Raw genomic sequence first — 16737 nt, forward strand, 5'->3', positions numbered from 1 at the left:
TAGGCAGCAATGCATACACAATTGGGCAGTATATGGGCATCCCCTGGCACAGTCCTAGCTTGTCCATTATACAAGCCAGGAGATTTGAGAAAAGCTAGGTGCTAGGGTGCTCTGGGGTTACCACCTGCTTAACCCAGGGCAGGTGCAGATTGCACACCTGGAAGGGCAAGTTGCAAGTGCTTTATGTATGGAGCTCTAAGAGCCATGATTTTGGAGCCCTCAGTGCTCCAGAATTTGCTTCTAGCCCTTCTTAAACGAGCCCTAATATCTTTATTTTCCCTGGGTCTGAACTCTCAGAACATGAGTACATTATCCAGCAAATGAACAGGATGTGCCGCTCAGAATAGCTATTACAGTTGTATGGATTTCTTTTATCTTTTCCATTTTTGGAGAGGAGAAAAAAATGACTAACAGATATTTTATGGTGCGCTCTGACAGCCTATCGGTTGCTGTTGTATAGATCTGTAGACTGGGAACTGTTCTGGGATCATTATTTGTTATCAAGGTTTTATTGTGCAAGGTATATCATAGTTTATCAAGATTATGGCATAAATGGATCATTTTTATGCTGAGTATCCATTGAGCTAATTTGTGCATGGTAATTGGGAGATTCCAGGGCAAAGCTGTTTGACAGTGTTCTTTTACATGAGAGTAAGCCATTTGTAGTAGAAGTACTTAAAATGGAGCAAGAAGATAAGGCAAAGATTGGTGGGCTTGATTGGATTTTATTTATTGGAGTGGGAAATATGGACCCCCAATATCTCTTCTGCCCCAGCTGTCCTCTATATTTATTCCAAAGGCCATTACAAAGCATTGTATTCTACTGGGTGCTTGTAGCCTGAATTATTCATTAAACAACGAAGCTTAGCTATAAAGTAAGGAAGTCAAGCCAGTGAATAACACATTAGATAGGGTTGCTACATTTGCCCATCAATTAAACCAGATGGGGAGTGAGCAGTGGTGTCAGGGGGCAGGGGTTGGACACAGGAGCAGCATAAGGAACCCATGTACCTCTGTACTGTAATCCATCAGTGCTACAGGGCTGCTGTATATCCTGCACAGCCATACGGCCAAGGATCATAAATTCTACAGCTCAAGCTGACTATGCCAAAAAGTTTTTTAGGTTTTTCTTCTTAGATCTAAGCCAAGCTCAAAAGAGACAGGGTTAAAACAGTAGTTGTCTGACTTCCCCATTATAATATGCCATTAAATTACCCCCTTTAGCTAAATGACCTAAATCTAGTAACTTTACGATTGGTCTTAATTTTATCATTTTTAAAGGGAGGCAGACCCTTATTGAAAGTCTATATATACTTTTTTATTCATGCTGAATTACAACTTGATCCATGGTTTCTGCCTGTAGGCCAAGAAAGATAGCTGGTCCCGTGAAATCATTTCCATGCTATTACTTTCTCAGGGTTTGAGCCAAGCAAGCTCAGTTCTAGGGCAGCTTGATAAGTGACTTCCTTAGGTCCCTGGTGATTCTCACTGCGGAACATATTTGTCATGAGCAAAGCTAGGGGAAGAGCACTGTGCCATCAAGATAAGTGCAACACAACTGGTTGCCTTATGGAATAATGAGCTGACAGCTCTGTTCCTAAATACATGTATTTATGAGACACGCTGAAATTGCCATCAAGTTATCTCCTGTCATTTGGTTTCAATTATTTATAAGTGCAATTTAGATTGGGAAAACTGAGAGTTTAGCTAGAAAATCTGCAAATGGATTGGTGCCAGAGCGGTTTTTAATAGAGGCTGGGCCAAGGGCACAACAGACTTTATTATTTTTAAATACACAGTGAAGTAGGAATGTCCAGACTGTGACCTTTTAGCTTCCAGCACCCCTGTTGGTGGGTGTTGAGAAACGTACTCTAACAAAAGGGCAACGCTAATATAAACTAATATTGCTCCTATCTTACCATACTCTTGAGTTCTTGCTTTTATTTGATCTGCCTTCATTCTCCCATCTGTATCTGCTTTCCCATGGGACCATGAGTGCTAGGACTGTGCTCCAAAGGCAAAGCTAACCAACCCTTGATTTATCCACCTAAAAACTATTCACAACAAATGGCAAACAGGCTTGTTGCATAATTTAGTCTGTAACCATAAAAAAGCAAAGTATCCTGAATATGAAACTGCACTGATAGAGCATTACCTCTAGCAATTCATTGGTTTGATCTACCTTCCTCCTTAAATTCAACCTGCTTTCTCTTCCCTTTTGCCATTTTCTTTTTCTCCCAGGCATTAAGTCTTTAATTCTCCTTGTTGTCATCCACTGATCCTTTTCTTTCCCTTTCACATTCTGTCCTCCTTCTGTTGTTTTCTTCTCCACAAATGGCATTTCCCACCCTGCCTTTTGTGCTGTTTTCTCTTTATCATCATGGCATTTGCTTCTTCTCAGTTTTCTATTATTTTCTAAAGCTGAGTATATACATGTTCATTAAAGATCAATAACTCTGTCCATCTAGGACAGTGATCTCCAACCAATTGCCCACAAGCAACATGTTGCTCACCAGCCCCTTGGATGTTGCTCCCAGTGTCTCAAAGCAGGAGCTTATTTTTAAATTCCTGGTTAGGAGGCAAGTTTTGGTTGTGTAAAATAAGTTGTACTGCCAGAGCCTCCTGTAGGCTGCCTGGCCACAAATAGCAAATTACAACCCTTATTTGGCATCAGGGACTTTTTTTAATGCTTGTATTGCTCTTTATCTCTTTTTACATTTGAATGTGGTTCATTGGTAAAAAAAAAAAGGTTGGGGACCCCTGATCTAAACCAAGTTGGCACCCTATTGGCCAATGTATGGGGCCCTTTCAGCAACCTTTAGAATGAGGACTGTGTTGATGCATTGATGTAGTCCTATTCCAAAGAGTTACTGTAGACCCTCATTATTATCTGATCATTGGGTACAAAAAATCAGATCATATTGATTTAGTACTGCATGTTGGGTCCGAATTCGAGTAAGATCCACTTATCAGCAACCTCAAGCTGATCTTGAATATATGCCCAACTTAACTTTCCTTTTTATCTCCCATGTCTTCATGCACAGTCCACCAATTTATTGCTTTATCCCACCTAGGGCTCCTGTATCAGTAGTGATGGGCGAATTTATTCGGAAGGCGCGAATTCACGACGAATTTGCACGATTTGCCGCCAGCGAATAAATTCGTGAAACGCCTGCAAAAATTAGTCGAAAAAATTTAGGATTCCGGCGCCGTTTCACGTGAAATTCACACATTTTCCGGCGAAGCGAAACGGCGCAAATTTGCCCATCACTATGTATCAGCCTTCAGCCTATATCCTATATCTGTTAACTTGCTTTCCTAATAATTGCATTGCCATCAAGTATTATTTTTAGCATCCAGGACAGTAAAAAAAAACAGCCAGGTAGCAGCCCTTGAAATGCTCAACCTGTTGAGCTGGCCTGGGTGCGAGGAACCTAGCACATAGCATTCAGAGGGTGCCTTGGCTGGCTAACTTACCTGATTACCCCTATTCCCGTAACTGCTGTGAGACCATGGGATAGTTGCTCCTGTTTGTATCCCCTAAACACAACTTGATTGGCACCGAGGCAGAATTATTTAAAGGGATACTGTCATGGGAAAAAACAAATTTTCCAAAATTAATCAGTTAATAGTGCTGCTCCAGCAGAATTCTGCACTGAAATCCATTTCTCAAAAGAATAAAAACAGATTTTTTTTATATTCAATTTTGAAATCTGACATGGGGCTAGACATTTTGTCAATATCCCAGCTGCCCCTGGTCATGTGACTTGTGCCTGCACTTTAGGAGAGAAATGCTTTCTGGCAGGCTGCTGTTTTTCCTTCTCAATGTAACTGAATGTGTCTCAGTGGGACATGGGTTTTTACTATTGAGTGATGTTCTTAGATCTACCAGGCAGCTATTATCTTGTGTTAGGGAGCTGTTATCTGGTTACCTTCCCATTGTTCTTTTGTTTGGCTGCTGGGGGGGGGGGGAAGGGAGGGGTTGATATCACTCTAACTTGCAGTACAGCAGTAAAGAGTGGTTGAAGTTTATCAGAGCACAAGTCACACGACATGGGGCAGCTGGGAAATTGACAATATGTCTAGCCCCATGTCAAATTTCTAAATTGAATATAAAAAAATCTGTTTGCTCTTTTGAGAATGCAGAATTCTGCTGGAGCAGCACTATTAACTGATTCATTTTGAAAAAACATTTTTTTGCCATGACACACCCTTTAAGGTGTTATTCCGAACTGTGTAACGACAGAAGACCAAGGAAGGCAGCAGATGTCAAAATATAGAGATTCCACTTTAGGCAACAGTTTTCCTAAAAAAGATTTTTTTTTAAAAAAAAGTTACAAGACCCTCAGTAAATACAAGCAATTCTTATTTTCCAACAAATGTATCGGCATCGGACTGTAGCAGGCATACTTTATAGAAGAAATTGTTTATAAAGTGTCTCCAGTAGCCCGGATATAAATCAGGCTAGAAAATAATGTTCTTTCCAGCTGGCTGAAAAATAGCACCATGCCGTCATATATTCTGTTCTATCTTGTTATGGAATCTCACATAGACTGTAACAGAGTTTGCTTTCATCGAGCCCCTCTCTCTCTCTCCCATTCCATTGGAGAAACGCAAGTCTAGTTCCAATACTGCCACAAGCGAGGAACACTTAACCTTTTAATTACTATATTTTCCTTTTCTGTTTGTTTGTACCGAAACAAGAGATGACAAATAATAATATTCCTACTGCAGAGCGTCTTTGTCAGCCGTAGTGGTTTGTTTGCTTGATACTTCTATATTTATTCACTGATCAGTGTCTAGTATCCATAATACTGCTTATCTCCTCCCAGAGCTCTCCTACAGTGTGAATATTCACTACAATAAGGGGAATGCCAGATAAGTGCATAGATTGTTAGCTTCTGAGCATTTCTTACAATATGCGTAGTTTCATTTATTGAAGGGACCAAAAACCTTGATAAATGTCAACAAAACACCATTATTGGATGCTCATGCAGCAGATGAATAAGACAATATATAAATGGAAACGTGTTCCAAATAAATGTTACCTTTGCACTAGCAGAAAATACATGAATATCCTTTAAAGGGTAATGCAGCTTCCAAACCAAAATTTGATAAAGAGGCCCACATAACACAGAAACCCCTAATATATACCCATCAAAGTTACTTGTTTCTTTAAAAATTATGCCATTTTCTATGCTGAAATCCAGCTGTTTAACAGTTCTTCTCTTTCTGCATCATTTGAAATCCTGGCAGGGAAGGAGGGACTAAACACTGATGTTACAAATTGTAACAACTTCTCCACAGCTTACAGACAACATGCAGGAACTACATAACCCACAATGCATTGCACTGTGATGTTCCTTTCCTTATTGAAATCACATGTGCAGGGAATTGTGGGGTTTGGTGTTTGCAGGCTGAGGACTGCTGGCTGTTGATACAAAGTAACAGTAGTCAGACAGCTCAGCAAAGTAGTCAGACAGATAAGCAGGAGAGCAGGGGGCTAGGCTTAGGGAACTGTTCCAAACCATTAAAAATCATAAAAAGTCTGAAAATGTTTTAATTGTTGTATATTGCAAAGTTGCTTGAAATTATATTTACTTTTCAAAAAGCTTAAGTTATGTTTGTGTGGAGTTCCCCTTTAAATTAACTTTTAGTATGTTATAGAATGGCTATTCCAAGCAACTTTTCCATTGGTCTTCATTTTTTATTGTTTTTGAATTATTTGCCGCCTTCGTCTGACTTTTTCCAGCTTTCAAATGGGGGTCACTGACCCCATCTAAAAAACAAATATTTGTAAGGCTACAAATGTATTGATATTGCTACTTTTTATTATTTCCTTTTCTATTCAGGCCCTCTTCTATTCATATTCCAGTTTCTTATTCAAAATCAGTGCATCGTTGCTAGGGTAATTTGGACCCTAGCAACCTGACTGTTGAAACTGCAAACTGGAGATCAGCTGAATAAAAAGCTAAATAACTCAAAAAGCACAAAGAATAAAAATTAAAAAAACAATTGCTGATTATCTCAGAATATCACTCTCTAAAGTATAATAAACATTAATTTAAAGATGAATAACTCCTTAAAAATATATCCTTATAAACGGTGCATAGTGATGTCATCAGTTATGAACGGTGCAAAGTGATGTAATACGTCACACGGTTCCCTGAAACTTGTATCGTTTAATATACAATGAACTATATTAAAATATAACCATGTATGCATTTATATGGTAACTGATATCCTATCTGTTTTATTTCCTGTATATTTGACAGTAAAATAAAACCCTGTGCATTCATTTGGACAAGAATTGCTAAGCAGGAAATTTATTATCTTTTATATTCTATGAGGCACACTCAGATCCCAGCTGGCCACTGCAGGATAGAAATGTAGTTATTTATGGCAAAAACACAATTAAGCTTCATAATATATTGATATGGCCTTTGTTATTTATTTAAACGGCCATTAATTAACTCTAAAACATTAATTAGCCATTTTGCTTATCGCCGTATCCTTCAGTTGCTCTTTACCGAGCATCATTATGAATGGAACAAGTTTTTAAGGATTGTGTTGCTTGCCTATGTGTTATATAGAAGTACCTAGTGCAGGTGCATAATCACTTTCAGGGCTATGGATATCTGTATTGTGTTTAAACAAGCAATGTTTTCATTCACAATCAAATCAGAGAATTAGTGGCTTTTAATCTCTACTAAGCAAACTGATGCTGATTCCTTTCCTTTTAATTGTCTGATGTCCTCCCTCTCTCTCTCTCTCTCTCTCTCTCTCTTTCTCTCTCTTTCTCTCTCTCTCTCCATAAACTGAGTTGTTAAGATGAGTGATCCATTCCCAGAGACTATTATCCTACTGCTATTGTAGGCACCATCTCTCCCTACTATACCTGCTATCCCACAGTCACACTCCCTTCCCAGAGACTATTATTTCACTGTTACTATAGGCACCATCTCTCCCTACTATACCTGCTATCCCACAGTCACACTCCCTTCCCAGAGACTATTATCCACTGTTACTATAGGCACCATCTCTCCCTACTATACCTGCTATCCCACAGTCACACTCCCTTCCCAGAGACTATTATCCACTGTTACTATAGGCACCATCTCTCCCTACTATACCTGTTATCCCACAGTCACACTCCCTTCCCAGAGACTATTATCCACTGTTACTATAGGCACCATCTCTCCCTACTATACCTGCTATCCAACAGTCACACTCCCTTCCCAGAGACTGTTATCCACTGTTACTATAGGCACCATCTCTCCCTACTATACCTGCTATCCCACAGTCACACTCCCTTCCCAGAGACTATTATCCCACTGTTACTATAGGCACCATCTCTCCCTACTATACCTGCTATCCCACAGTCACACTCCCTTCCCAGAGACTATTATCCCACTGTTACTATAGGCACCATCTCTCCCTACTATACCTGCTATCCCACAGTCACACTCCCTTCCCAGAGACTATTATCCACTGTTACTATAGGCACCATCTCTCCCTACTATACCTGCTATCCCACAGTCACACTCCCTTCCCAGAGACTATTATCCACTGTTACTATAGGCACCATCTCTCCCTACTATACCTGTTATCCCACAGTCACACTCCCTTCCCAGAGACTATTATCCACTGTTACTATAGGCACCATCTCTCCCTACTATACCTGCTATCCAACAGTCACACTCCCTTCCCAGAGACTGTTATCCCACTGTTACTATAGGCACCATCTCTCCCTACTATACCTGCTATCCCACAGTCACACTCCCTTCCCAGAGACTATTATCCCACTGTTACTATAGGCACCATCTCTCCCTACTATACCTGCTATCCCACAGTCACACTCCCTTCCCAGAGACTATTATCCCACTGTTACTATAGGCACCCATCTCTCCCTACTATACCTGCTATCCCACAGTCACACTCCCTTCCCAGAGACTATTATCCACTGTTACTATAGGCACCATCTCTCCCTACTATACCTGCTATCCCACAGTCACACTCCCTTCCCAGAGACTATTATCCACTGTTACTATAGGCACCATCTCTCCCTACTATACCTGCTATCCAACAGTCACACTCCCTTCCCAGAGACTATTATCCACTGTTACTATAGGCACCATCTCTCCCTACTATACCTGCTATCCCACAGTCACACTCCCTTCCCAGAGACTATTATCCCACTGTTACTATAGGCACCATCTCTCCCTACTATACCTGCTATCCCACAGACCATTATCCCACTGTTACTATAGGCACCATCTCTCCCTACTATACCTGCTATCCCACAGTCACACTTCCTTCCCAGAGACTATTATCCACTGTTACTATAGGCACCATCTCTCCCTACTATACCTGCTATCCCACAGTCACACTCCCTTCCCAGAGACTATTATCCCACTGCTGCTATAGGCACCATCTCCATACTATAAATATGATAAAGTCTCCATCATGCTCTATTGAATTTAGTTACCCAATACAGTTGCCTATGCTTTCAACATACCGTCAATTCCCCTGGATTTTACAGGAGTTACCTGGTTTTGGACCCCTCCCCTGGACCCCTATCTCTCTAAGGCCTTCCACCGATTTTCTTTTCACTTTTCCAAGAATGCGCAGTGGACTTTGAATGACATGACAAGTGATAGCTTTAGGGATGAAGGGATGGGTCAGGAATTGTGGGATATGGGGATTTTGGGGTCTGTTCCACCCAAGTTAAACCACTAGGTGACTAACACTATGCATCAACCACAGACACACGCTCAATAGAGCAATAGGCATCTTTTTGATGCAGTATGAGCTGCGAACTAGTAAGACACAGTAGGAAACCATCTGCAAAAGTTGTTTGCTAATTAAATCCTTAAGGACCATTTAGCAGGTGAGAAGATGAGGGCTGTTTGTGTTCAGGCAGCGGTACCATCACTTGAATGGTGTCGATTATATATATATATATATATATATATAGTCAAATCCAAGAGTCCTCTGCACTCAACCCATTATCAATATATTTAAGACAGCGACATTTTGTGCATACTGCTACTAAAAATGCCTTACCCTTTAAACAAAACAGGGATTGTTTGTCCATATATTGCAATATATTTAAGCTGGCCAACTACGTCAAAGTCATCCCATATCTGGCCAGTCCTATGCTCAATTTTATCTGATTCATTAAGAATTCTATTGCTTCATTATACATTTTACAAAGGGACTAGGTATTACCTGCAACTTAACTTGCTGCTTTCAAAGTAAACCTCCATACTTGGCTGCCCTTTTATTAGACACCAGTGGGATCACCTGACTATAGCTGGGAAGGGTGGGAGCTACAACATGGAGCTGGTCACTGCTCCTGTATAAACTATAACAAACAAGGGAAAGTTGTGCTCACCACTATTTTTTAAAACCATTAGGCGGGGGTGCAATGAGGCTGTGACCACAAAATACATATAGTCAAATATATATATATATATATCCCTGCTTCACTGTGCATCTCATATGCATAATGATCCCACTCCTTTACATATTTACAGCCATACCATAAAGCATTAAAAGATGTTTCTTGATACAGTCGCTGGCTAGAGATTTTGTGATTGCTGCGGGTGACTGTGATTGGTTCCTGTGAGCGAAGGAGAACAAGATGCTGGCTGTAATGTGTTCTTTTCATTGTGCACTTGTTAATGGCTTACTATAAATAGCAGAGTTGGATTCCAGTAAAATATTACTGCAAAAACAGAGCCCGAGATTGCAGCCAGAGAGCGTGTGCTATCCGCAGCCCCTGTTTGCTGACTGCAGTGTTTTTGCCTATTTTGTGCAATGCAGGAGCCCAGCTACCGCTATTCCACATTACCTTCTATTAGAGACTTCAGAGAAAGGCAGAGCAAGTAGAAAATAGAACTGCAGAATAACAAGAAAAGGTGGCAGAATAAGGATTTCCAATAAGATTTAAATAGCACCGTCATCCAAATTTGAATTTGTTTATACAGGGATCAGTTATCTGGAAACTATCCAGAAAGCTCCAAATAACAAGAAGGCAATCTCCCATAGACTCCATTTTAATCAAATAATGAAAGTTTTTAAAAATGATTTCCATTTTCTTTGTCGTAATAAAACAGTAGCTTGTACTTGATCCCAACTAGGATATAATTAATCCTTATTGGAGACAAAACCAGCCTTTTGGGTTTCTTTAATGTTTTACATGATTTTCTAGTAGACTTAAGGTATGAAGATTAAAATTACAGAAAGATCCGTTATCTGGAAACCCCCAGGTCCCAAGCATTCTGTATAAGACGTCTTATACCTGTATCTAAATTGTCATATTTATTTGTGTGGGGGAGGTCAAGTTTGAGCATTTTGCAAAACACTAGCAAGTTCCCCATGTGTCATTGTCCTTAAAAGAGAACTAAAATTAATTAGGCCAGAAAAGCTATGCATTTTATATACTAAAACCAGTACCAGTCCATAATTTCATCAGTCCTATAAATGATCCAAGCTTTCCAGCTCTGCAACCTGAATGGTTAGGCAATATTTTGAGTGTCGGTGGCTCTGCACATGCTCAGTGTGCTCTTGGCTGCTGTTTAGAAGCTGACCTTAGAAATCATAAAACAAAAAATGCTACAGTTGCCGATTATTATATATGATTCTGGACTCCAGTGTTTACCTGTATGTGTTTTAATCAGTTCCAGCACTGTATATGAATACACACACCTTAAAGGAGAAACAAACCCTTAATAAAAAAACCCTACCCTACATAGACCCCCCCCCTCCTCCTCCCAAGCCTAGCTGCCCCCCCCATGGGCAAATGCCCCTAACTCTTTACTTACTCCTCCATGCAGATTCTGTCCAGCGGAGTTCACAGGCGCCATCTTCAGCTGCTTCGGTAATCTTCGGAATGAGACTGGCGCTTCAGCAATTTTTGTGAGATTCAGCCCATGCGCAGTTGTCGAAACCTAAAATTGCTCCAACTGCACATGTGCCGATTTGCTGGTCTCATTCCGAAGATTACCGAAGAGAAGTAAATGGCTGCCGTGAATTTCGCTGGACAGAATCTGCACAGAGGGGTAAAGAGTGGGGATGCACCGAATCCACTTTTTGGGATTTGGCCGAGTCCCCAAATCCTTTGTGAAAGATTTGGCCGAATACCGAACCGAATCTGAAACTTAATATGCATATGCAAATTAGGGACGGGAAATGAAAAGCTGGGAAAAATTTTTTTTACTTCCTTGTTTTGTGACAAAAGTCACGTGATTTCCCTTCCAACGCCTAATTTACATATGCAAATTAGGATTTTGTCCGGCCATGGACAAGGATTCGGCCAAATCCAAATCCTGCTGAAAAAGGCTAAATCTGAACCGAATCTGGATTCAGTGCATCCCTAGTAAAGAGTTAGGGGCATTTGCCCGGGAGGGGGCAGCTAGGTTGGGGGGAGGGGGTGTATGTAGGGTGGGGGGTAGGGTTTTTTTTATTAAGGGTTTGTTCTCCTTTAAAGGGATTGTTCACCTTTAAATTAACTTTTAGTATGATGTAGAGAGTGATAATTTAATGCGATTGGCAGTTGATTTTTTATTATTTGTGGTTTTTGAGTTATTTATCTTTATATGCAGCATTTCTCCAATCAGATTGCTACTGTCCAAACCCAAGCAACTATGCATTAGAAACTGGAATATGAATAGGAGAGGCCTGGATAGAAAGATGAGTAATAAAAAGTAGCAATAACAATACATTTTTAGCCTTACAGAGCTTTTGTAAAATGCAAATTACAAACTATACAAAAGAAATAATGAAGACCAATTGAAAAGTTTCTTAAAATTGGCCATTCTACAACATACTAAACGTTAACTTAATGATTTAAGAATTCAGATCTAAGGGGGGAATAATTTCCCTGTAGACGGCTGTAAATCAGCGCAGCGGATCTCCCGGTTGGACATTAAAGCTCTGCAACACGTTCATGGAAAGCAGAGCGGAATGCAGAGTCATTTTTCTCTGAATGATATTTATTCACAGCTTGTGATTTGAGAGCAGAGAATAAGACGGTGAATAAAAACTGCAGAGAGTGTACAAAAAAAAGAGCAAAGTTTATATCCTGAGGTTGATATTCTCATGTATGGTTTGCTAGCTGTCTTATCTGCATTCCCCCTTAGTACTGATGGAATCTACAGTTTATTCCATTTCTGCCTGTTCTTTTGCTGATGCCTGTTTATTTGTCTGGAACAAACTGGCACTTTCTTTGGGTCGTTAGAAACTAGAGCTAGGGGGACTAGAGAAGAACATCATGGCAGCTCACCGTGGAGGGGCAAGGAGTCATCTTTTCACAAAGGAAAATTAAATGTGCAGTCCTAATGCTCAAAAAAAAATATGGCGGATTGCTGAAGTTTTTGAACTTGGCACCCTGCCCTATTCTCAGAAAATGACCCCCTATAACTTAAAACACATTGCTTATTGGAGCACCCAAATAACAAGGTTTTTTGCCTTTGGATATATATATATATTTTTTTTTCTTTTTTTTTTTTTTCTAGGGCAATTGTTCTAATAGTAAAACCTGTAAGGAATGTGTTTGATTTGTAGGTGCATTCTTTTATGCATGAATATATTTTGATGAACTGTCTAGGTATCCGCAATGCTTAGCTGCAAGGTTCATTTCTCATTCATTTATCAGTGAATATCTAGGGCAATGATGCTTATGCGCCGGTAAAATGCAGCCTATGTAAGCAATCTATATTTAATGGTGAGAATAAAGAATGGGCACAATCATTTCTCATTAATCTTAATCGCTTATGTTATATAAGTCGGTGCTCCCCTGCTATCATGTATAAGGATATGCCAAGTCTCCGTGGAGTTTTGTGGCCTGTATAAGGCTTAATGGCTTTTATATAGTCACAGAACTCTTTGACGGCTTCCTATAGCTCATATATGGCTATACGTTATCCACTACACTGGGCTATTCAATAACAGTTAGCAAGCTAGTAGATGCTGATCTTCTAGATGCCCTAAAAACTACAGAGCAAACCAGGAGCTTGCCTCGGGTGTCACAATCATTTGACAAAGCTCTGGTGACCAATGAGGGAGCACACAGACCATCACAAAAAGGCGGCTCAATAAATATACAACGGAACTATTTACATATAATTTATGTCTATATTATAAGGTTTTTTGTAGGCCACATAGTACAATCTAAATTATTTGTTGGTTATGCTTCTGTACAATGAAATCTAGAAATGTCATGTATAATAACATATAACTAGTGATGGGCGAATTTATTCGCCAGGCGCGAATTCGCGGCGAATTTGCGCGATTCGCCGCCAGCGAATGAATTCGCGAAACACCCGCGAAAATTCGTGGCAAAAAAAACGGGCGCCGGCATCAAAAATGAGATGCCGGCGAAGCGAAACGCCGCAAATTCACCCATCACTACATATAACACTCGCCTTCTGTTTTTCAGGCTCTCCAGTGGAAGCGGCATTACTGTGCAGGTGTCTAAATCTAGTGTTGGTGGAGCAGCTGCTGGAGGTGGTGGAGCTGGATTTGGCCTTGGAGGTGGCGCGGGTCTGGGTGCTGGAGGTGGTCTTGGCGGCGGCCTTGGCGGAGGTCTTGGTGGAGGACTTGGCGGAGGTCTTGGTGGAGGATTTGGCGGAGGACTTGGTGCAGGATTTGGTGGAGGACTTGGAGGTGGAATTGGCGGTGGTCTCAGCAGTGGACTAAGCTTGGGCGGAGGCCTGAGTTTTGGTGGTGGCAGTTTTACAGGAGGTTACAGTTTGAACTCCAGCTCAAGTAAGTTTTAATATGTTAATGGTCACTTGTAATGCATCATGCATTCTTTCAATACCCCATAGTTTGTATTTTAAAAATGTTATGTTTTGGAAATACAGGTAAACAGTATTATAATTACAGGCAATATGATAATATTTTCAAAACAGGAAAGTAGCAGGAGATGAACACTTGAGTTAATGACCTTGTACTTGTAAATGAATATACTGTATATATATAAAAATGCTCATCTTCAGTAAATGTTAAGATCTTTTGAAGTTGCGGTAGAACAAGGTCAAGAGCTTTTATACAAGTCACTACAAGATGACTTTATGATTCTCAGCAGGGGACTGTTATAAATCACAATATACATGGGTTTGTTTGGAAGAAGGGGTTATTGTAGCAGTTCATATATTCCTTAAAACAAGATACTAATATACATGTGTAGAATATCCCTGAAAACAAGATAAAATATTATTATAAAAATGATAGCTATTGCTGTGCCTCTTCCTCCACTTTAAGCCCCAGGAAATATAAAAGGGCATCAAGTTTGGGACTGAAAAGGCCACAGATGTATAATAACTGTAAAGAAATGTAAAGAAGTACAAACATAACTTTAGGGATGCACCGAATTCACCATTTTGGATTCGGCTGTACCCCCGAATCCTTCGCGAAAGATTCTGCCAAATATCGAACCTAATCCGAATCCTAATTTGAATATGCAAATTAGGGATGGGAAAGGGAAAACATGTTTAATTTCCTTGTTTTGTGGAAGTATGCAAATTAGGATTCGGATTCAGGTTCAGCCTGCATAATAATCCGGCCGAATCCTGCAGAAAAAGGCTGAATCCTGGCCAAATCCCGAACCGAATCCTGGATTCCGTGCATCCCTACATAATTTACAAATCTCTGGTTGAACCTACAATGAAACATGGAAGCCCTATCCCATGGATAGTAACCATCACACGCCTTTCAGGGATACCTGACATGCCAGCCAGCTAACCCCTGCAAGTGAATCCAAGAGGGTCTGCTTCTTCTTTAGTTACACCCCGCTAGTTACTTTTCCCCAATCACATTTGTTGACTTAAGAAAAACCCAATGGGCTGCTCTCCTGACTGTAGAACTTGCATGAGATTGAGCAGTCCCTGCCTACTCAAGGGTGCCAGCCATCACCCCCAGGATTTGAAGCCAGCTACTGCTTCCTCCAAGCCCTGACATCTGCCTCCCACTTGTACAACCCTGCTACTTACCTATGCAGAGACCCTAATATGATCATACGGCCTTCTGGAAGAGGCTCATTTTAAAAGTTATTCAGGCATACTACCAAATCCCATGCTAAATTGCCAGCATGAAATTGACATTTTACAATGGTACTGGTGCTTATACAGGCTCCTTAGAAATTGTGCCTAGTGATAATGTGCCAGTTCAAGCTACATTGATGAATTACATGCAAAGGGCAGGGCCCACATAAGCAATGGAGGAGGTGCTACTATCCAGTGTCCCCTTAGAGGAGAATTCAACCCTAAAGTTAAAAAAACCCCTACCCCACTACCCTACAGACCTAGCAGCCTTATTGTTACCCCGGGCGAATGCCCCTAATGTTTTGCTTACCCCTCGGTGCAGATTCAGGCATCAGAGTTCACAGGCGCCATCATCTTCTCTTCAGCAATCTTCGGAATGAGACCAGTGTGTCGCCGAATGTGTAGTTGGAGCAATTTTCTGTTTCACAACAACTGCGCATGCTTCGAAACTCACGAAAATTGCAGAAGCGCCTGCCATTCCGAAGATTACCTAAGCGGCTGAAGATGGCACCCGTGAAAGCCAATGCCTGAATTTGCACGGAGGGGTAATTAAAACATTAGGGGCATTTGCCCGGCATAACACTTAGGCTGGGGGGAGGGAGGTCTATGTAGGGTAGGGGGTAAGCGTAACTTGTCAAAGCAGGTGCTAATTTGCACCATTAGAATTCTAGAAGATACTCTATTGTTGATTTGCGATTAGTAACAGCCCTTTTGGGTTAAAAAAAAACTGTGTGTAATGTAATAAAAGTGCAATCTTTGGTCTGGTCACCCACACCCATCAGAGGATTGATTTCCACCAGTACAGGCCCAGTAAACGCTACCTGCCAATTGCTAGACATAACCCTATATATGATTTGCAGTATCTCTACTGAACTATTGCCGACAGCCACTCCATAGAATTAATTTTTTGACAAAAAACAGAAATGTGAGGCATTTGATCTGCTGACTATAACCTGCTTTACGGGAAGAGGATGACTTTTTGTTAGCGGAGACTACCAATAGAAAGCTTTCCATTACACAACCAGTTGATATTGTGTTGGGGAGGCTAAACCTCCCTAAATCTTAATTATCTTCTACCCTTAGCCTTCCACTTCTATTCTCCCTTCCAAGGATCTTTACCTAGCTGCTCATGGGCATGGCCTTACCTCATCACAACTAACCAACTAACCAAAGGGGAAGTAAAAAAAAAAGCACCTCTCCATAATTATAATTATGATCAGACCATAGTATAGTACTAAGCATAATTCTGCAGGAAAATGTTGAGGCTATAGTGTCCCTTTAATGGACAGTAATTTCTAACGCTGTTGATTTTATTTCAGTATCTTCTTCCACCGCCTACTGAAGAGCTGTAAAGTCTCGACATCTGCCCCACATTCCCGAGAAATTCCTGAATGAATAAATGAATTCTGAAACTCATCAGATTTTCTCTGCGCCTGATTTTATATCTGCACTTACAGAAGACCCTCAGCTCTTCATAATTCTCTACTTTAATATTTTCTAATAAGGGGAACCTTTTGTGTGTGTGTGCGTATGGTGTGCTAGTCCTCTGAGCATTCTTGCGGTGAATTGAGAGGCTCTTTTCTTGCCTGCTTCTAAATACTGAGCAGTTATTTTCAAATGAAAGATAAATTATACATGTAACCCTGAGCCTGACACATAAATCTCTAATTACTGAACGGCAGGACGT

The 16737-nt window shown here is 40.7% G+C and overlaps 1 protein-coding gene across 1 annotated transcript in view; it reads left to right on the forward strand.

Moving 5' to 3' along the window:
- The window catches only part of ouro1.L (ouroboros 1 L homeolog), a 32801-nt gene extending 16336 nt beyond the window's left edge, over nt 1-16465 (forward strand). The window contains 2 exon segments of the mRNA NM_001166440.1: nt 13445-13773; nt 16370-16465. Of these exon segments, the coding sequence (NP_001159912.1) occupies nt 13445-13773; nt 16370-16392 (352 nt within the window). The 3' untranslated portion in view covers nt 16393-16465.
- The last annotated feature ends 272 nt before the right edge of the window (nt 16466-16737 follow it).

The sequence above is a fragment of the Xenopus laevis genome, chromosome 2L (assembly GCF_017654675.1).
Source record: "Xenopus laevis strain J_2021 chromosome 2L, Xenopus_laevis_v10.1, whole genome shotgun sequence".
Classification (NCBI taxonomy): domain Eukaryota; kingdom Metazoa; phylum Chordata; class Amphibia; order Anura; family Pipidae; genus Xenopus; species Xenopus laevis.